A 23,267-nucleotide genomic window follows, 5' to 3' on the forward strand; every position below is an offset into this window, starting at 1 on the left:
GCGTGTGAAGCGTCTGAGGTAAACCATGGAAAGTACTGTGGGGCCTGGATGTGGAAAGGGAGCTGTGGTTTCAGTGCATTATACATGACAGCTAGAGACTGAGTGTGAACGAATGTGGCCTTTGTTGTCTTTTCCTAGCGCTACCTAGCGCACATGCGGGGGGAGGGGGTTGTTATTTCATGTGTGGCGGGGTGGCGATGGGAATGAATAAAGGCAGAGAGTATGAATTATGTACATGTGTATATATGTATATGTCTGTGTGTGTATATATATGTATACGTTGAGATGTATAGGTATGTATAGTTGCGTGTGTGGACGTGTATGTATATACATGTGCATGTGGGTGGGTTGGGCCATTCTTTCGTCTGTTTCCTTGCATTACCTCGCTAACGCGGGAGACAGTGATAAAGTAAAATGAAAATTATAATAAAAAAGTAATATATATATATATATATATATATATATATATATATATATATATATATATATATATATATATATTTTTTTTTATCATACATGGCCGCTGTCTCCCGCGTTAGCGAGGTAGCGCAAGGAAACTGACGAAGAAATGGCCCAACTCACCCACATACACATGTATACACATAAACGCCCAAACACGCAGATATACATACCTATACATTTCAACCTATACATACATATACATACACAGACATATATATATATACACAGTACATATTCATACATGCTGCCTTCATCCTTTCCTGCCGGACCTCGCCACACATGATATGGCATGCCCCCCTCACCACGGTGCGCGCGAGGTAGCGACAACAAAGGCCACATTTGTTCACACTCAGTCTCTAGCTTTCATGTGCAATGCACCGAAACCACAGCTCCCTTTCCATATCCAAGCCCCACAGCTCCCTTTCCACACACAGGCCCCACAGTTCGCCTTTGGCTGCTGCTTCCCACAGTTTCTGTGAGAAGTCTAGCCACTCGAGAATTAGTTATTTTGGTATGTCCTTCTTCCCTCGAACAGCAGAGTTGTGGGATTCTCTTCCATCTTTCCCTCTCCATATAACCATTAAGAGTATGGTCTACAAACACCTGCAGAGCCATAATTAGTTTCAGATCTTTTCCTTTAACCTTTCTCGTTTACCCGAGATGGCCTCTAATGAGGCATGGTTTGCTCGTGCCATGTTGGTTACTATGTGAGAAAGAAGAGTAAATGAAGGATGTCTTGGTAGGTTCAGACAACATACAGAAATGGAAAAAAGTCATATGGTAACAGAGAATGGTGAAGAGACGGGGCCCCACGAATGTACAGCTCCCTTCTCGTACGACACAGTCATATCTACAGTGCAACAGTTAAGAGTAACAGAAACAATGGAAAAATAGACAGATTCTTGAGTAAAAAAGAATTAGAATAATTGTTTTCAGATTTTTCTTCACCTTGTGTGGGTAGGAGTTGTCTGAGAGGCAGAACCTGGCAGCGTGGGCCCTGCGGTGCTTGTGGAGCAACTGTTGGAACATGTCGGGTCTGGGCTCCACCAGGAGGCCAGTCCAGGACAGATGCTGCTCCAGGGCGAGAGTGGGCGAGAGTAACACTCCGTCCAGCGCTCCAGCCTCGACGAAGAAACCTTCCTCCTGCACACACACACACACACACACACACACACACACACACACCACGCCAACAAAGACAGGAATAACGTACCATCAGTACAACATGACTAAAGCAAAAGGTCATAACACAAATGTTCTCCACCAAAGATACATGAAATTAATCTTCGTTTTTATTCGGTTAAACCAAGCATTACCTGAACCTTGTAAGTTACGTGTGAAGTTAAGGATAATCATCTAAGGTGTCAAGCCCTTGTACTACATTCTCTGTACTAACCAAATTACCTCTAATGTCGTATCATTTGTATCACAAATTGGTCTTCCAGATCGTAAATGGTCGTTTTAGCAACTGGAAATGTGATTTTCTGGTTCTGTGGACAGCTGTCGCTCAGGAAAACATAACTGTCCTAACTTAGTGATGTCCGGAACCGTCTTAAGTGTCAGTAGGTTGTAGACAGCAGCCGCCCGGAACCATCTTACATCCTCAGTGTCAGTAGGTTGTAGACAGCGCAGCACGGAACCATCCATGTCACTAGGTTGCTGTCTTTTTATGTATGTCACTAAACCTGAGTTACTAAGTTCGTCCTGTTGGAGATGAAGCAAGAGTTGGCTCTAAGTGCTAATGATGTGCCTGAGGGTGCCCTTATTGTCTCTCTGCTGCCTGTAAACACCCAGGTTCCACTGCTTGCCCAGTGTGGACTCAGCCTTGGACGTCTTACTTGACGAATCACATATGTTTCTTCTCATTACCTTCCTTGATGAAACACCAGTTAATCTCTCCAGTTAAAGTTACGTCAATGTCTCTCACATACCGTCCTGGCCACCGTGTTATCAGGTGGTCGTCTTTGATGTTGGTCTGAATCACTTGCTTCTGTCGCTACACAAATATACCGGATACACGAAATCCGGTGGGAATTTTATGAAATGTGTGAACACATAGACTGTGCCCCAAAAGGCATAAATGTTTGAACACATACTCTGTATCCCTAAAGTTACCGATGTTTAAAACCGTAGTCTATATCTCTAAAGCCATAGACGGTTGTACTTAAAATATCTCCCTAAAGGCATTAATGTTTAAACAGATTGTATCCCAAAGAAACAGATATCTGTACTCAGACTGTGTCCCTAAAGGCATGAACATCTAAACAGACTGTATCCCTAAACATATAAATATTTGTACTTAGACTGTATCCCTGTACTTAGACTGTATTCACTTATAATGTTCTCTATTCATGAGCAACTCAAATTCATTGCCAGTGTCATGACATCTCTTTATTTCAGTCGGAGCTTTCCTGTCTTGCTGCTAACCCATCTAAACAGACTGTATCCCTAAAAATATAAATATTTGTACTTAGACTGTATCCCTAAAGTCTTGAATATTCAAACAGACTGTATTCCTAAAGTCGTAGATATTTGTATTCAGACTGTATTCCTAAAGGTATAAATGCTTAAACACAGACTGTATCACTAAAGCTATAATTGGTAAAAGTAATTCCTTTTTGTATTTCAAATCCGCTGTGATGTCACTGAAGAAAATATTTTGAGTGGCAGAACAAAAACCGTCTGTGTTCAGGCTTCGGGAAACGTCAATGTGCTGGAGGTAGCTGAGCTGAGACCCTAAACCACAACCACACAGAGGACAGGAAAGCTCGCGTTCCACGTGATTCCCAGAGTTTTAATTTTCTGGCGATTCAACAGATGACGCTAGCGTCATTTCCATTTTCTGGGGTGTTTACCAGAGGCTATACAGATAGTATTTTGGTCTTTACTCTGGAATTCAGAGGGAAACGTCAATGTCAGACCGTCAGTACATGAAAATGGGTGGAAGAGCGCATGAATGTGTCCTTTGTGAAAAATGACACTGGCCCAGAGTACATTTATCATTCTTGCTTTCACTTATAATGTTCTCTATTCATGAGCAACTCAAATTCATTGCCAGCGTCATGACATCTCTTTGTTTCAGTCGGAGCTTTCTTGTCTTGCTGCTAACCCATCCCGTCCCTGCTGGCGGGCCCTCGTCATGTAGCTCATACCATGACAATCATTAACCCAAACATACTCACTTCTCCCCTTAGTTTCTATCCTTCTCGTTCCCTTCTTACTAGACAGTCTAAGTACCTTCTTGCCGAAGTAACTGTTGATCATCTTGACGTAAAACTTCCACACGGGGGAGTCTCTCCAGCCGCCAGTGTTGTCCACGGTGATGTTGTAGGGCAGGTCGGACGGAGGGAAGATGCGATCTCCTCCGCCCTGTCGCAGCCACGCCACCAGCCGGTTGTCGGCTGCATCCAAGGGCCCCTCCAACAGCACCTCCACCACATCTGCAACCTCTCATACATGGTTTACTAACCCCAGGACATGCACTTACTGGGGGTCAATATTATCCTACATAAAACAATTTAGACCTCTAACACATATATCCTCTTTGTCAACCTTTCCTCACTCATTCTTTCCATATGTCCAAATCATTTCAACACACTCTCTTCTGCTCTCTCAACCTTTTTTCGATAAAGATAAACCGCTCAGGAGAGCAAATCACGGTTTAGCAAAGGAAGGAACTAGGAGAGTGAGGGAGTAGGTGTGTGTGTGTGTGTGTGTGTGTGTGTGTGTGTGTGTGTGTGTGTGTGTGTGTGTTGGGGAGGACGGTGAGGGGGAATCTGAGTGTGAACGGGATCTGAGGAACAAGGCGTCCAGTTTGGTAGCGGTATAAAGGATGGATGGGACCTTGGCGGTAGGGATCCTTGGAAAGTAGCGTTAACCTCACAGACAGAGGAATAAGAAATGAGAAGGTCAAGTAGGGACAACTTAGGCAGTATAAGTAGCGGGTTAGCACAGCTACAGGTCAACTCTCAGGTAACTTTTATGAACAAGGCTGGTAGGGTCCAGTGTGGGGAGGGTCAGAGTTAGGCGGCGAACCCAAAACAGATGGAGAACCGTCTCTTTCCCGCTGCTGCACACGCAGACATTAACAGTCAAATTTCAAACATGCATATCGACAGTAAAAAAATGGCAAATTCAGTTCAGAATTCAACTTCATAGAAAAAAAGTTTAATACACACAAATGCCCGGAGCATCATTACGAAACGCGATGAACTTATATCCTACGCAGTTACTGGAAAACCGAACAGTACTGCCATCTCAGAGACGTGGGTAAACTCTGACAATAAACACTGAATCGTCGAGTTAGCAACACCAGGATACAAACTATTTACGAAAGATCGCTTGTACAGGGTAGGTGGTGGAGTTCTGATCTACGTTCATAACATCCTAAGTGCTATTAAGATAAAAGTAGACACACACACACACACACACACACACTTACAACTCTCTTTATATTGACACTACAGTAAAGAGGTTATAATAGTAGGAGACTTCAACGGTCCAAACATTAACTGGAACACGTTAACAGGTGACCGAGAGGGAACGAGACTAACGGAACTGATTGAAGACGCTTTTCTGGAACAGTAAATTAGAAAACCAACTGGAGGTAAAAACATTCTTGATCTTGTCCTCACCAGTGAGACAAACTTAACTCTTGCGAAGTAGAGGGGAGTTTGCCAAACAGCGATCAGTGCTAAATTATTCTTTTAACTCCGTATTCACAGTTGAAGAAACATCTCGACTACCGCAACCAATGAAAATGCTTCAAGGATCTGATGAAGAAGAGATGAAGGTCAGAGAATATAAAGAGCTCTGAAGTACTTAAGTACCTGGAGCAATTAAATACGAACAAATCCAACGGCCCAGATAACTTAGCTTCAAGATTTGTAAAGGTCAGGAGACAGCTGATATACCCCATAACGAAAATATTCAACAAATCTCTCTCGGATGGTCAAGTGCAAACTGACTGGAAACCAGCAAATGTTACTCCTATGTATAAAAAAGGAGACAAAAAGTGTGCCTTGAACTACCGCCCAATTAGCCTTACGTCAGTGCCAGGTAAAATGATGGAAAAATAATACGAGATAGAACTCACATTTCTAGAACAAAATCATATCGGACAACCAACACGGTTTCCGCTATAGAAGATCCTGCCTGACGAATTTGCTGGAATTTTTTGATGTTATTTAGCAGAAATGGGACGAAAATTTACCGTCTGATGTAGTATATTTAGATTTCCAAAAGGTTTTCCATAAAGTACCTCACAAGTGACTTTTGAATCAACTTAAAACACATGGAATCGATGTACATGGATCAGAGAGCGGAAGAAAGCAGCGTGTAGTAAAGAGGGAAGCTTCAGATTGGCTAGACGTAACGAGTGGTGTTCCACAGGGGTCAGTTCAAGGCCTAATTCTTTTCATGAAATACATTAATGACCGAAAACTTGATCTCATATCTAAGATCTTCAAATTTGCTGACGATACTAAACTAAGAGGTAGAGCTGTAAACAGCCCGGACTGCGAAATGATTCAGAGATCTTAACTTACTAGTAGAGTGATGAGACAGATGGCAAATGACGTTTAATGCACACAAGACTATACGTTACGATTACAAACTATTCGGAAACTCTCTAACTACAGTAAATGAAAGAAAGGACCTTGAAGTTGTCATTAGCAACAATCTGAAATACACTAAACAGTGTCAAGCAGAAAGTAAAAATGGCAACCGAATGTTAGGTTTCACAGCCAGGAACATAGATTACAAGGCTCCAGAAACAATTTTAACACTATGAATACCTAGTAAGACCACACCTTGAATATTCACTTCAATTTTGGTCCCCAAACTATAAAAAAAAAACTGAAGAAAGATTAGAGCAAGTACAAAGACGGGCGACAAAATTGATCCCATCCCTTAGGAATCTGGCATACGAAGAGAGGCTAGAACGACTGAATCTCTTCTCACTTAAAAAACGTAGACTTCGCGGCGACTTAATCCAAGTGTTCAAAATTTCTGAACAAGTTTGATAAAGTAAATCACGAACAAAATACAAGAAAATACGGAACAAATGGAATAAAACTCAAGCTAAAATATGTAGTATGGACGTGGGAACAGCTCCTTTTTCCTACAGGTGTGTTGAGCACTGGAATATGTTATGGTCAGACGTAGTAAATGCAAAGACTACAAATACCTTCAAAAGTCGTTTAGACAGATATCTTATAAATTCAGGTATACTCTGAGTAAAACACCAGATATAGACTGTATGAACGACAGCGGTAACAGGAACACTTCAAGGCTAATGTGCAGCAGCGGGGAGTCGATGATAACTTACAAAACTGCTGAGAGAATTACATTTTCTCAAGTTAAACTCCTTCCATTTACCATACAACAGTCGTGGGCCAATCAGGCCTCCTGTTGCCTCTTTTCCCATGTAAACTCATGTAAACCACACTCTTTTCATTACCACACAACTCTCTTACCCTTTCATTACTTACTCGATCAAACCACCTCACACCACATATTGTACTCAAACATTTAATTTCTAACACATCCACCTACCTCCGTACAATCCTATATATAGCCTACGCCTCGCAACCATATAACATTGTCGGATTTACTACTCTATCAAACATACCCATTTTTGCCCTCCGAGATAACGTTCTCTCTGTCCACACATTCTTCATCGCTCTTAGGACCTTCGCCCCCTCCCCTACACTATGACTCACTTCCGCTTCCATGGTTCCATCCGCTGCCAAATCCACTCCTAGGTATCTAAAACATATCACTTCCTCAAACTTTTCTCCATTCAAACTTACCTCCCAACTCACTTGTCCCTCAACCCTGCTGAACCTAATAACCTTGCTCTTACTCTCATATACTCTCAACTTTCTCCTTTCACACACTTCGAAACTCAGTCACCAACTTCTGCAGTTTCTCACTCGAATCAGGCACCATTGCTGGTCATCGGCGAACAACAAATGAGTCATTTCCCAGGCCCACTCATCACCAACAGACTGCGTACTCGCCCCTCTCTCTAACACACTTGCATTTACCTCACTCATCATCTCCATAAACAAATTAAACAACCATGGTGGCATCACACATCCTTGCCGCAGAACGACCTTTACTGGGAACCAATCACTCTCCTCTCCTCTTACTAATACACTAATACACGTTTGATAAAAACTTTTTCATATGCCTTCCCCAGATCCATAAATGCTACATAAAAATCCATCTGATTTTCTAAGTATTTCTCACATACATTCTTCAGTGCAAACACCTGATCCACACATCCTCTACCGCTTCTGAAACCAAATTGCCCCTCCCCAATCCGATGCTCTGTACATGCCTTTACTCTCTCAATCGACACCCTCCCATATAATTTTCCAGGTATACTCAACAAACTTATGCCCCTGTAGTTTGAACACACCTTATGCTCTTTGCCTTTATACAGTAACACTATACATGCATTCCTTCAGTCCTCAGGCACTTCACCATGATCCATACATACACTGAATATCCTTACTAACCAATCAACAACACAGTCACCCACTTTTTTTAATAAATTCCACTGCAGTACCATCCAATCCCGCTGCCTTGACGGATTTCATCTGTAAGGCTGTTACCACCTCTTCTCTTTCCATCAAACCACTCTCCATGAATCTCTCACTTCGCACACCACCTGCGACTAAAGTACCCTACATCTGCCACTCTCTCGTCAAACACATTCAACAATCTTTCAAAATACTCACTCCATCACTGCCTGTTATCACTTCCCCCATTGCCCACTTTACCGATGTTTCCGCTAGTACTCATGTCGTTTGCACATTATTTACCTCCTTTCAAAACATCAATATTCTTCCTAAAGTTTAATGATACTCTCACACAAACTCCCATCTGGCCTCTTTTTCAACCCCTGCATCTTCCTCTCGACCTCCTGCCGCTTTCTCGTATACATCTCTCAGTCATTTGCACTCCTTCCTTGTAAGTGCCGTCCAAAAGCCTCTCCTTTCTCTTTCACTAGCAGCTTTACTTCTTCATCCCACCACTCATTACCCTCTCTAATCTGCCCACATTCATATCTTGTTCATGCCATCACTGTTTCCCTAAATACATCCCATTCCTCACCCACTCCCCTCACCTTTTGCCATTCTACTCTAAATCTCTCCTGGTGTTTCTAAGCTCACTTACTCTCAACACTCTCTTCTCCCCAACATTCTCTCTTATTTTTTGAAAACCTCTACAAATCTTCACCTTCGCCTCCACTAGTGATCAGTTATCCAACCAGTTACTCCTCTTAGCACTTTTACATCCAAAAGTCTCTCTTTCACACGCCTATCAATCAACACGTAATCTAATAATGCCAGTTGACCAACTCAGCTATTCATTCTAACTCCTTTACCACGAAAAATATCATTGAATCTTCTATCATCAAATACACAAAGAATTGTAACATAAATATCACTGTTGTGATTTTAGACAAAAGTAACTGTTTATCTAAAATGAATGATCTTCTAAATGATAACACAACATATTCTAAACTTAGTAAAAATCCCTTAGAAGCAATTAATTCTCACTTCAATAAAGAAATGAAGTTGTTGTTGAAAGGTAACATTTCTCTTATCAAAAATTTGTCATCTTTGTCCCCTTCACTGCCATATATGTATGGACTTATCAAAACACATAAACAAAATTTTCCAGTAGGCTCCATCACATATAAATTATCAAAATGGTTAGTTTCCTTATCAAGCCCTTTAGTGGGTAAGGTATCAAATTCTAATATCATGAACAATGTAGATTTAGTCAACAAGCTAAACAATATCAATATTAATTTTGATTTCAAACTAGTTAGCTTTGATGTTTCCTCACTTTTCACTAAAGTTCCAGTTGATGACCTTTTGGAACATTTATATGATGTCTTGGATGATATTCAATTACCTGTTTCAAAGTCTAATTTCATTGAACTGATAAAATTGTGTATAAAAGACTGTGTATTTCAATTTAATGGAGATTATTATGCTCAAAAATTTGGTATGGCAATGGGTAACCCTCTTTCACCTGTACTAAGTAATCTTTATATGGAATTTTTTTTAAACAAAATTACTAAAGGATATCTTACCTTCTAATGCAATTTGGTTTAGGTATGTAGATGATGTTCTTTGTGTTTGGCCAACAAATGAAAATTTACAAATATTTCTCCCCTTACTTAACAATTTAGTACCTTCCATCAAATTTATTGTAGAAAATGAAAGTAATGGTATGTTACCATTTTTAGATTGCATGATCCATAGAGAAGGAAACAAGTTTAAGTTTAGCATATACAGAAAACCCACCAATGTATGCTCATATATCCATTATTACTCATCTCAACATGACAGAGTTAAATTACCATCATTTCAATCTATGTTCCTAAGGGCATTACGTATTTGCAGTCCAGAGTTTATTGATGATGAGTTTGAGAAGATATATTGTATTGGATCTAAGTTAAAGTACCCTAGATCTTTCATTGATAAATCCCTTAAGTTAGCAAAGAAATCATTTTATAGAGTTAAGCCCAAACCTCCCATTGACACCAAGAATCTTTTAGTTCTCCCTTTTAATAATAATTTCACTTTGCTTCCCATGTTGCTTAAATCCTTTAATGTAAATGTTGCCTTTAGCAACAATAATATTATAAAGAATATCTTAATCAGGAATTCACCAGAAAATTCTCTTGGATGCATCTATAAAGTTCCTTGTGGAAACTGTGATAAATTTTATGTTGGTCAGACTGGTAAGGATCTTTCTGTTAGACTTAAGCAACATAAATATAGTATGAGGACGGGACAAGAATCAAATACCTTGTTTAATCATGTTAAAAACTATGATCATTGTACTGACTGGAGTAACGCCATCTCAGTTGTTAACTCTAACTCTGTTACCAAGAGAAATATCATTGAATCTTCTATTATTAAATACACAAAGAACTATAATCTTAATATTAGTGATGGTCTGTACAAATTAGATAACTTTATTGTTGATAAGATTTGTAAAATGATAAGTTTATGAACGCTCGTTGTATGTTTTGGACAATCACATGTTTCCCAAATGGCGTCCTAGCTTCGTCTCTTAGATGTATATCAACTGACTGTTATATTCCTCTCTTGTGTCTCCCCTGATGTGATTATTACACGAAAGTGCACTTGGGAACTTTTCGTGTTTCATTTTCCCCGTGGACTCATAGGAATATATATATATGTTTCTTTCTTTCAAACTATTCGCCATTTCCCGCGTTAGCGAGGTAGCGTTAAGAACAGAGAACTGGGCCTTTGAGGGAATATCCTCACCTGGCCCCCTTCTCTGTTCCTTCTTTTGGAAAATCAAAAAAAAATAATGAGAGGGGAGGATTTCCAGCACCCCGCTCCCTCCCCTTTTAGTCGCCTTCTACGACACGCAGGGAATACGTGGGAAGTATTCTTTCTCCCCTATCCCCAGGGATAGAATATATATATATATATATATATATATATATATATATATATATATATATATATATATATATATATATATATATATATATATATATTGTTGACTGGTTGGTAAGGTTATTCAATGTATGTATGACTCATGGTGAGGTGCCTGAGGATTGGCGGAATGCGTGCATAGTGCCATTGTACAAAGGCAGGGGGGATAAGAGTGAGTGCTCAAATTACAGAGGTATAAGTTTGTTGAGTATTCCTGGTAAATTATATGGGAGGGTATTGATTGAGAGGGTGAAGGCATGTACAGAGCATCAGATTGGGTAAGAGCAGTGTGGTTTCAGAAGTGGTAGAGGATGTGTGGATCAGGTGTTTGCTTTGAAGAATGTATGTGAGAAATACTTAGAAAAGCAAATGAATTTGTATGTAGCATTTATGGATCTGGAGAAGGCATATGACAGAGTTGATAGAGATGCTCAGTGGAAGGTATTAAGAATATATGGTGTGGGAGGAAAGTTGTTAGAAGCAGTGAAAAGTTTTTATCGAGGATGTAAGGCATGTGTACGTGTAGGAAGAGAGGAAAGTGATTGGTTCTCAGTGAATGTAGGTTTGCGGCAGGGGTGTGTGATGTCTCCATGGTTGTTTAATTTGTTTATGGATGGGGTTGTTAGGGAGGTAAATGCAAGAGTTTTGGAAAGAGGGGCAAGTATGAAGTCTGTTGGGGATGAGAGAGCTTGGGAAGTGAGTCAGTTGTTGTTCGCTGATGATACAGCGCTGGTGGCTGATTCATGTGAGAAACTGCAGAAGCTGGTGACTGAGTTTGGTAAAGTGTGTGGAAGAAGAAAGTTAAGAGTAAATGTGAATAAGAGCAAGGTTATTAGGTACAGTAGGGTTGAGGGTCAAGTCAATTGGGAGGTGAGTTTGAATGGAGAAAAACTGGAGGAAGTGAAGTGTTTTAGATATCTGGGAGTGGATCTGGCAGCGGATGGAACCATGGAAGCGGAAGTGGATCATAGGGTGGGGGAAGGGGCGAAAATCCTGGGGGCCTTGAAGAATGTGTGGAAGTCGAGAACATTATCTCGGAAAGCAAAAATGGGTATGTTTGAAGGAATAGTGGTTCCAACAATGTATGGTTGCGAGGCGTGGGCTATGGATAGAGTTGTGCGCAGGAGGATGGATGTGCTGGAAATGAGATGTTTGAGGACAATGTGTGGTGTGAGGTGGTTTGAGCGAGTGAGTAACGTAAGGGTAAGAGAGATGTGTGGAAATAAAAAGAGCGTGGTTGAGAGAGCAGAAGAGGGTGTTTTGAAGTGGTTTGGGCACATGGAGAGGATGAGTGAGGAAAGATTGACCAAGAGGATATATGTGTCGGAGGTGGAAGGAACAAGGAGAAGAGGGAGACCAAATTGGAGGTGGAAAGATGGAGTGAAAAAGATTTTGTGTGATCGGGGCCTGAACATGCAGGAGGGTGAAAGGAGGGCAAGGAATAGAGTGAATTGGAGCGATGTGGTATACCGGGGTTGACGTGCTGTCAGTGGATTGAATCAAGGCATGTGAAGCGTCTGGGGTAAACCATGGAAAGCTGTGTAGGTATGTATATTTGCGTGTGTGGACGTATGTATATACATGTGTATGGGGGGGGGGTTGGGCCATTTCTTTCGTCTGTTTCCTTGCGCTACCTCGCAAACGCGGGAGACAGCGACAAAGTATAATAAGAAAAAAAAAATATATATATATATATATATATATATATATATATGTATATATATATATATATATCCCTTCCGATGATGTAATTTCTGTTGTCGATTCATTTCATTTTAGTTACTTGTGAAGACCTGTTGATATATATATATATATATATATATATATATATATATATATATATATATATATATATATATATATATATATATATATATATATATATATATATATATATATATATGTATATATATATATCCCTGGGGATAGGGGAGAAAGAATACTTCCCACGTATTCCCTGCGTGTCGTAGAAGGCGACAAAAAGGGGAGGGAGCGGGGGGCTGGAAATCCTCCCCTCTCGTTTTTTTTGATTATCTAAAAGAGGGAACAGAGAACGAGGCCAGGTGAGGATATTCCCTCAGAGGCCCAGTCCTCTGTTCTTAACGCTACCTTGCTAACGCGGGAAATGGCGAATAGTATGAAAGAAAGAATATATATATATATATATATATATATATATATATATATATATATATATATATATATATATATATATATATATATATATATATATATATATATATATATATATATATATATCGGTATATGGTTTCAGAAGTGGTAGAGGATGTGTGGATCAGGTGTTTGCTTTGAAGAATGCATGTGAGAAATACTTAGAAAAGCAAATGGATTTGTATGTAGCATTTATGGATCTGGAGAAGGCATATGATAGAGTTGATAGAGATGCTCTGTGGAAGGTATTAAGAATATATGGTGTGGGAGGCAAGTTGTTAGAAGCAGTGAAAAGTTTTTATCGAGGATGTAAGGCATGTGTACGTGTAGGAAGAGAGGAAAGTGATTGGTTCTCAGTGAATGTAGGTTTGCGGCAGGGGTGTGTGATGTATCCATGGTTGTTTAATTTGTTTATGGATGGGGTTGTTACGGAGGTGAATGCAAGAGTTTTGGAAAGAGGGGCAAGTATGAAGTCTGTTGGGGATGAGAGAGCTTGGGAAGTGAGTCAGTTGTTGTTCGCTGATGATACAGCGCTGGTGGCTGATTCATGTGAGAAACTGCAGAAGCTGGTGACTGAGTAGGTAAAGTGTGTGAAAGAAGAAAGTTAAGAGTAAATGTGAATAAGAGCAAGGTTATTAGGTACAGTTGGGTTGAGGGTCAATTCAATTGGGAGGTGAGTTTGAATGGAGAAAAACTGGAGGAAGTGAAGTGTTTTAGATATCTGGGAGTGGATCTGGCAGCGGATGGAACCATGGAAGCGGAAGTGGATCATAGGGTGGGGGAGGGGGCGAAAATTCTGGGAGCCTTGAAGAATGTGTGGAAGTCGAGAACATTATCTCGGAAAGCAAAAATGGGTATGTTTGAAGGAATAGTGGTTCCAACAATGTTGTATGGTTGCGAGGCGTGGACTATGGATAGAGTTGTGCGCAGGAGGATGGATGTGCTGGAAATGAGATGTTTGAGGACAATGTGTGGTGTGAGGTGGTTTGATCAAGTAAGTAACGTAAGGGTAAGAGAGATGTGTGGAAATAAAAAGAGCGTGGTTGAGAGAGCAGAAGAGGGTGTTTTGAAATGGTTTGGTCACATGGAGAGAATGAGTGAGGAAAGATTGACTAAGAGGATATATGTGTCGGAGGTGGAGGGAACGAGGAGAAGAGGGAGACCAAATTGGAGGTGGAAAGATGGAGTGAAAAAAATTTTGTGTGATCGGGGCCTGAACATGCAGGAGGGTGAAAGGAGGGCAAAGAATAGAGTGAATTGGAGCGATGTGGTATACTGGGGTTGACGTGCTGTCAGTGGATTGAATCAAGGCATGTATATGGGGGTGGGTTGGGCCATTTCTTTCGTCTGTTTCCTTGCGCTACCTCGCAAACGCGGGAGACAGCGACAAAGCAAAAAAAAAAAAAAAAAAAAAATATATATATATATATATATATATATATATATATATATATATATATATATATATATATATATATATATATAACCTTTGTCGCAGTCTCCCGCGTTAGCGAGGTAGCGCAAGGAAACAGACGAAAGAATGGCCCAACCCACCCACATACACATGTATATGCATACATGTCCACACACGCAAATATACATACCTATACATCTCAACGTATACATATATATACACACAAAGACATATACATATATACACATGTACATAATTCACACTGTCTACCTTTATTTATTCCCATTGCCACCCGTCACACATGAAATAACAACCCCCTCCCCCTCATGTGTGCGAGGTAGCGCTAGGAAAGGACAACAAAGGCCACATTCGTTCACACTCAGTCTCTAGCTGTCATGTAATAATGCACCGAAACCACACCTCCATTTCCATATCCAGGCCCCACAGAATTTTCCATGGTTTACCCCAGACGCTTCACATGCCCTGGTTCAATCCATTGACAGCAAGTCGACCCCGGTATACCACATCGTTCCAATTCACTCTATTCCTTGCACGCCTTTCACCCTCCTGCATGTTCAGGCCCCGATCACTCAAAATCTTTTTCACTCCATCTTTCCATCTCCAATTTGGTCTCCCACTTCTCCTCGTTCCCTCCACCTCTGACACATATATCCTCTTGGTCAATCTTTCCTCACTCATTCACTCCATGTGACCAAACCATTTCAAAACACCATCTTCTGCTTTCTCAACTACACTCTTTTTATTACCACACATCTCTCTTACCCTATTATTACTTACTCGATCAAACCACCTCACACCACTTATTGTCCTCAAACATCTCATCTCCAGCACATCCACTCTCCTGCGCACAACTCTGTCTATAGCCCACGCCTCGCAACCATATAACATTGTTGGAACCACTATTCCTTCAAACATTCCCATTTTTGCTTTCTGAGATAACGTTCTCGACTTGCACACATTTTTCAACGCTCCCAGAACTTTCGCCCCCTCCCCCACCCTATGATTCACTTCCGCTTCCATGGCTCCATCCACTGCCAAATCCACTCCCAGATATCTAAAACACTTCACTTCCTCCAGTTTTTCTCCATTCAAACTTACCTCCCAGGTGACTTGTCCCTCAATCCTACTGTACCAAATAACCTTGCCCTTATTCACATTAACTCAGCTTTTTTCTTTCACACACTTTACCAAACTCAGTCACCAGCTTCTGCAGTTTCTCACACGAATCAGCCATCAGCGCTGTATCATCAGCGAACAACAACTGACTCACTTCCCAAGCTCTCTCATCCACAAAAGACTGCACACTTGCCACTCTTTCCAAAACTCTTGCATTCACCTCCATAACAACCCCATCCATAAACAAATTAAACAACCATGGAGACATCACACACCCCTGCCGCAAACCTACGTTCACTGAGAACCAATCACTTTCCTCTCTTCCTACACGTACACATGCCTTACATCCTCGATAAAAACTTTTCACTGCTTCTAACAACTTGCCTCCCACACCATATATTCTTAATACCTTCCACAGAGCATCTCTATCAACTCTGTCATATGCCTTCTCCAGATCCATAAAGCTACATACAAATCCATTTGCTTTTCTAAGTATTTCTCACATACATTCTTCAAAGCAAACACCTGATCCACACATCCTCTACCACTTCTGAAACCACACTGCTCTTCCCCAATCTGATGCTCTGTACATGCCTTCACCCTCTCAATCAAAACCCTCTCGTATAATTTCCCAGGAATACTCAGCAAACTTATACCTCTGTAATTTGAGCACTCACTCTTATCCCCTTTGCCTTTGTACAATGGCACTATGCACGCATTCCGCCAATCCTCAGGCACCTCACTATGAGTCATACATACATTAAATAACCTTACCAACCAGTCAACAATACAGTCACCCCCTTTTTTAGTAAATTCCACTGCAATACCATCCAAAACTGCTGCCTTGCCGGCTTTCATCTTTCGCAAAGCTTTTACTACCTCTTCTCTGTTTACCAAATCATTTTCCCAACCCTCTCACTTTGCATACCACCTCGACCAAAACACCCTATATCTGCCACCCTATCATCAGACACATTCAACAATTCCTCAAAATACTCACTCCATCTCCTCACATCACCACTACTTATTATCACCTCCCCAATAACCCCCTTCACTGAAGTTTCCATTTGTTCCCTTGTCTTACGCACTTTATTTACTTTATTTACCTCCTTCCAAATTATCTCTTTATTCTCCCTAAAATTCAATGATACTCTCTCACCCCAACTCTCATTTGCCCTCTTTTTCACCTCTTGCACCTTTCTCTTGACCTCCTGCCTCTTTCTTTTATACATCTCCCACTCATTTGCATTATTTCCCTGCAAAAATCGTCCAAGTGCCTCTCTCTTCTCTTTCACTAATAATCTTACTTCTTCATCCCACCACTCACTACCCTTTCTAATCAGCCCACCTACCATGCTTCTCATGCCACAAGCATATTTTGCGCAAGCCATCACCGCTTCCCTAAATACATCCCATTCCTCCCCCACTCCCCTTACCTCCTTTGTTCTCACCTTTTTCCATTCTGTACTCAGTCTCTCCTGGTACTTCCGCACGCAAGTCTCCTTCCCAAGCTCACTTACTCTCACCATTCTCTTCGCCCCAACATTCTCTCTTCTTTTCTGAAAATCTCTACAAATCTTCACCTTCGCTTCCACAAGATAATGATCAGACATCCCTCCAGTTGCACCTCTCAGCACATTAACATCCAAAAGTCTCTCTTTCTTGCGCCTATCAATTAACACGTAATCCAATAACGCTCTCTGATCATCTCTCCTACTTACATACGTATACTTATGTATATCTCTCCTTTTAAACCAGGTATTCCAAATCACCAGTCCATTTTCAGCACATAAATCTACAAGCTCCTCACCATTTCCATTTTCAACACTGAACATCCCATGTACACCAATTATTCCCTCAACTGACACATTACTTACCTTTGCATTCAAATCACCCATCACTATAACCCGGTCTCGTGCATCAAAACTACTAACACACTCACTCAGCTGCTCCCAAAACACTTGCCTCTCATGATCTTTCTTCTCATTCCAGGTGCACATGCACCAATAATCACCCATCTCTCTCCATCCACTTTCAGTTTTACCCATATCCATCTAGAGTTTACTTTCTTACACTCTACCACATACTCCCGGGATTCCTGTTTCAGGAGTAGTGCTACTCCTTCCCTTGCTCTTGTCCTCTCATTAACCCCTGACTCTACTCCCAAGACACTCCCAAACAACTCTTCCCCTTTACCCTTGAGCTTCGTTTCATTCAGAGCCAAAACATCCAGGTCCCTTTCCTCAAACATACTACCTATCTCTCCTTTTTTCTCATCTTGGTTACATCCACACACATTTAGACACCCCAATCTGAGCCTTCGAGGAGGATGAGCACCCCCCTTGTGACTCCTTATTCTGTTTCCCCTTTTAGAAAGTTAAAATACAAGGAGGGGAGGGGAGGGTTCCCCCCCCCCCCCCCCCCGCCCGCTTCCGTCCCCTTTAGTCGCCTTCTACGACACTTGAGGAATGCGTGGGAAGTATTCTTTCTCCCGTATCCCCAGATATATATATATATATATATATATATATATATATATATATATATATATATATATATATATATATATATATATATATATATATATATATATATATTTATATTATATATATATATATATATATATATATATATATATATATATATATATATATATATATATATATATATATATATAGATGTTCTGGAAGGAGGGAAATATATTGCGTAAGACAAGGGAGCAAATGGGAACTTCAGTGAAGGGCGCTAATGGGGAGGTGATAACACGTAGTGGTGATGTGAGAAGGAGATGGAGTGAGTATTTTGAAGGTTTGTTGAATGTGTTTGATGATAGAGTGGCAGATATAGGGTGTCTTGGTCGAGGTGGTGTGCAAAGTGAGAGGGTTGGGGAAAATGATTTGGTAAACAGAGAAGAGGTAGTAAAAGCTTTGCGGAAGATGAAAGCCGGCAAGGCAGCAGGTCTGGATGGTATTGCAGTGGAATTTATTAAAAAAGGGGGTGACTGTATTGTTGACTGGTTGGTAAGGTTATTTAATGTATGTATGACTCATGGTGAGGTGCCTGAGGATTGGCGGAAAATGCGTGCATAGTGCCATTGTACAAAGGCAAGGGGATAAGAGTGCTCAAATTACAGAGGTATAAGTTTGTTGAGTATTCCTGGTAAATTATATGGGAGGGTATTGATTGAGAGGGTGAAGGCATGTACAGAGCATCAGATTGGGTAAGAGCAGTGTGGTTTCAGAAGTGGTAGAGGATGTGTGGATCAGGTGTTTGGGTTGAAGAATGTATGTGAGAAATACTTAGAAAAGCAAATGGATTTGTATGTAGCATTTATGGATCTGGAGAAGGCATATGATAGAGTTGATAGAGATGCTCTGTGGAAGGTTCTAAGAATATATGGTGTGGGTGGCAAGTTATTAGAAGCAGTGAAAAGTTTTTATCGAGGATGTAAGGCATGTGTACGTGTAGGAAGAGAGGAAAGTGATTGGTTCTCAGTGAATGTAGGTTTGCGACAGGGGTGTGTGATGTCTCCATGGTTGTTTAATTTGTTTATGGATGGGGTTGTTATGGAGGTGAATGCAAGAGTTTTGGAAAGAGGGGCAAAAATGAAGTCTGTTGTGGATGAGAGAGCTTGGGAAGTGAGTCAGTTGTTGTTCGCTGATGATACAGCGCTGGTGGCTGATTCATGTGAGAAACTGCAGAAGCTGGTGACTGAGTTTGGTAAAGTGTGTGAAAGAAGAAAGTTAAGAGTAAATGTGAATAAGAGCAAGGTTATTAGGTACAGTAGGGTTGAGGGTCAAGTCAATTGGGAGGTAAGTTTGAATGGAGAAAAACTGGAGGAAGTAAAGTGTTTTAGGTACCTGGGAGTGGATCTGGCAGCGTATGGAACCATGGAAGCGGAAGTGAATCATAGGGTGGGGGAGGGGGCGAAAATCCTGGGAGCCTTGAAGAGTGTGTGGAAGTCGAGAACATTATCTCGGAAAGCAAAAATGGGTATGTTTGAAGGAATAGTGGTTCCAACAATGTTGTATGGTTGCGAGGCGTGGGCTATGGATAGAGTTGTGCGCAGGAGGGTGGATGTGCTGGAAATGAGATGTTTGAGGACAATATGTGGTGTGAGGTGGTTTAATCGAGTAAGTAATGTAAGGGTAAGAGAGATGTGTGGAAATAAAAAGAGTGTGGTTGAGAGAGCGGAAGAGGGTGTTTTGAAATGGTTTGGGCACATGGAGAGAATGAGTGAGGAAAGATTGACCAAGAGGATATATGTGTCGGAGGTGGAGGGAACGAGGAGAAGTGGGAGACCAAATTGGAGGTGGAAAGATGGAGTGAAAAAGATTTTGAGTGATCGGGGCCTGAACATGCAGGAGGGTAAAAGGCGGGCAAGGAATAGAGTGAATTGGATCGATGTGGTATACCAGGGTTGACGTGCTGTCAGTGGATTGAATCAGGGCATGTGAAGCGTCTGGGGTAAACCATGGAAAGCTGTGTGGGGCCTGGATATGGAAAGGGAGCTGTGGTTTCGGGCATTATTGCATGACAGCTAGAGGCTGAGTGTGAACGAATGAGGCCTTTTGTTGTCTTTTCCTAGCGCTACCCCGCACACATGAGGGGGGAGGGGGATGGTATTCCATGTGTGGCGAGGTGGCGATGGGAATGAATAAAGGCAGACAGTGTGAATTGTGTGCATGGGTATATATGTATGTGTCTGTGTGTGTATATATATGTGTACATTGAGATGTATTGGTATGTATATTTGCGTGTGTGGACGTGTGTGTATATACATGTGTATGGGGGTGGGTTGGGCCATTTCTTTCGTCTGTTTCCTTGCGCTACCTCGCAAACGCGGGAGACAGCGACAAAGCAATATATATATATATATATATATATATATATATATATATATATATATATATATATATATATATATATATATATATATTATTTTTTTTTTATTATACTTTGTCGCTGTCTCCCGCGTTTGCGAGGTAGCGCAAGGAAACAGACGAAAGAAATGGCCCAACCCCCCCCATACACATGTATCTACATACGTCCACACACGCAAATATACATACCTACACAGCTTTCCATAGCTTACCCCAGACGCTTCACATGCCTTGATTCAATCCACTGACAGCACGTCAACCCCGGTATACCACATCGCTCCAATTCACTCTATTCCTTGCCCTCCTTTCACCCTCCTGCATGTTCAGGCCCCGATCACACAAAATCTTTTTCATTCCATCTTTCCACCTCCAATTTGGTCTCCCTCTTCTCCTCGTTCCCTCCACCTCCGACACATATATCCTCTTGGTCAATCTTTCCTCACTCATCCTCTCCATGTGCCCAAACCACTTCAAAACACCCTCTTCTGCTCTCTCAACCACGCTCTTTTTATTTCCACACATCTCTCTTACCCTTACGTTACTCACTCGATCAAACCACCTCACACCACACATTGTCCTCAAACATCTCATTTCCAGCACATCCATCCTCCTGCGCACAACTCTATCCATAGCCCACGCCTCGCAACCATACAACATTGTTGGAACCACTATTCCTTCAAACATACCCATTTTTGCTTTCCGAGATAATGTTCTCGACTTCCACACACTCTTCAAGGCTCCCAGGATTTTCGCCCCCTCCCCCACCCTATGATTCACTTCCGCTTCCATGGTTCCATACGCTGCCAGATCCACTCCCAGGTACCTAAAACACTTTACTTCCTCCAGTTTTTCTCCATTCAAACTTACCTCCCAATTGACTTGACCCTCAACCCTACTGTACCTAATAACCTTGCTCTTATTCACATTTACTCTTAACTTTCTTCTTCCACACACTTTACCAAACTCAGTCACCAGCTTCTGCAGTTTCTCACATGAATCAGCCACCAGCGCTGTATCATCAGCGAACAACAACTGACTCACTTCCCAAGCTCTCTCATCCCCAACAGACTTCATACTTGCCCCTCTTTCCAAAACTCTTGCATTTACCTCCCTAACAACCCCATCCATAAACAAATTAAACAACCATGGAGACATCACACACCCCTGTCGCAAACCTACATTCACTGAGAACCAATCACTTTCCTCTCTTCCTACACGTACACATGCCTTACATCCTCGATAAAAACTTTTCACTGCTTCTAACAACTTTCCTCCCACACCATATATTCTTAATACCTTCCACAGAGCATCTCTATCAACTCTATCATATGCCTTCTCCAGACCCATAAATGCTACATACAAATCCATTTGCTTTTCTAAGTATTTCTCACATACATTCTTCAAAGCAAACACCTGATCCACACATCCTCTACCACTTCTGAAACCACACTGCTCTTCCCCAATCTGATGCTCTGTACATGCCTTCACCCTCTCAATCAATACCCTCCCATATAATTTACCAGGATATATATATATATATATATATATATATATATATATATATATATATATATATATATATATATATATATATATATATATATTTTTTTTTTTAAACTATTCGCCATTTCCCGCGTTAGCGAGGTAGCGTTAGGAACAGAGGACATATATACATATCCCCGTGGTAGGGGAGAAAGAATTCCCCGCGTGTAGTAGAAAGTGACTCAAGGTGGCGAGAGCGGGGGATTGGAAACCCTCCCCTTCTTATATTGCAATTTCTAAAAGAGGAAATAGAAGAAGGAGTCAAACGGGGAGTGCTCATCCTCCTCAAAGACTCAGGCTGGGGTGCCTGAATGTGTGTGGATGTAACCAAAATGAGAAAAGAGGATAGATATGTATCGTGTTTGAGGAAAGAAACCTGGATATTCTGGCTTTGAGTGAAAAGAAGCTGAAGGGTAAAGGGGAAGAGTGGTTTGGGAGTATCTTGGTAGTAGAGTCAGGGGTTGGTGAGAGGACAAGAGCTAAGGAAGGTATAGCACTACTCCTGAAGCAGGAGTTGTGGGAGTTTGGGATAGACCGTAAGAAAGTAAACTTTAGACTGATGTAGGTAAAATTGAAAATGGAGGGAGTGACATGGGTGATTGTTGGTGCTTATGTACCTAGTCATGAGAAGAAAGATCATGAGAAGGAAATGTTTCGGGAGCAGATGAGTGAGTGTTTCAGCAGTTTTGTTGCAAGTCCAGGTATTTGTGATGGGTGATTTAAATGCAATGGTGACTAACGTGGCAGTTGAGGGTATAATTGGTGAGTATAGGGTATTCAGTGATATGAATGGAAATGGTGGGGTACTGTGCTGAAAAAAGACCGGTAATTGGGAATGCCTGGTATAAAAAGAGATACACACAAGTATACGTATATTAGTAGGAGAAATGGTCAACGTGCATTATTAGATTGCGTGTTAATTGATAGGCATGTAAAAGAGAGACTTCTAGATGTAAATGTGCTGAGGGGGGAAGCTGGTAGGATGTCTGATCACTATCTTGTGGAAGGGAAGGTGAAGATTTGTTGGGGGCTTCGAAAATGAGGAGACTATGTCGGGGGGAAGGGAGGGGTGAGAGTAAGTGAGCTTGGAAAGGAGATTTGTATGAATAAATGCCAGGAAAGATTGAGTGTAGAATGGCAAAAGATGAGAGCAAATGA

General features: G+C 41.2%; 1 protein-coding gene across 1 annotated transcript in view; it reads right to left on the reverse strand.

The window, feature by feature from the left end:
* The window catches only part of LOC139755463 (uncharacterized), a 58,708-nt gene that overhangs the window by 24,953 nt on the left and 10,488 nt on the right, over nucleotides 1-23,267 (reverse strand). The window contains exons 3-4 of the mRNA XM_071673792.1: nucleotides 3,700-3,902; nucleotides 1,411-1,605 (exon numbers count right to left, since the gene is read on the reverse strand). Coding sequence (XP_071529893.1) covers nucleotides 1,411-1,605; nucleotides 3,700-3,902 — 398 coding nt within the window. The remainder of the gene's footprint in view (nucleotides 1-1,410; nucleotides 1,606-3,699; nucleotides 3,903-23,267) is intronic.

Source organism: Panulirus ornatus, chromosome 19, assembly GCF_036320965.1.
Source record: "Panulirus ornatus isolate Po-2019 chromosome 19, ASM3632096v1, whole genome shotgun sequence".
Taxonomy (NCBI): Eukaryota; Metazoa; Arthropoda; class Malacostraca; order Decapoda; family Palinuridae; genus Panulirus; species Panulirus ornatus.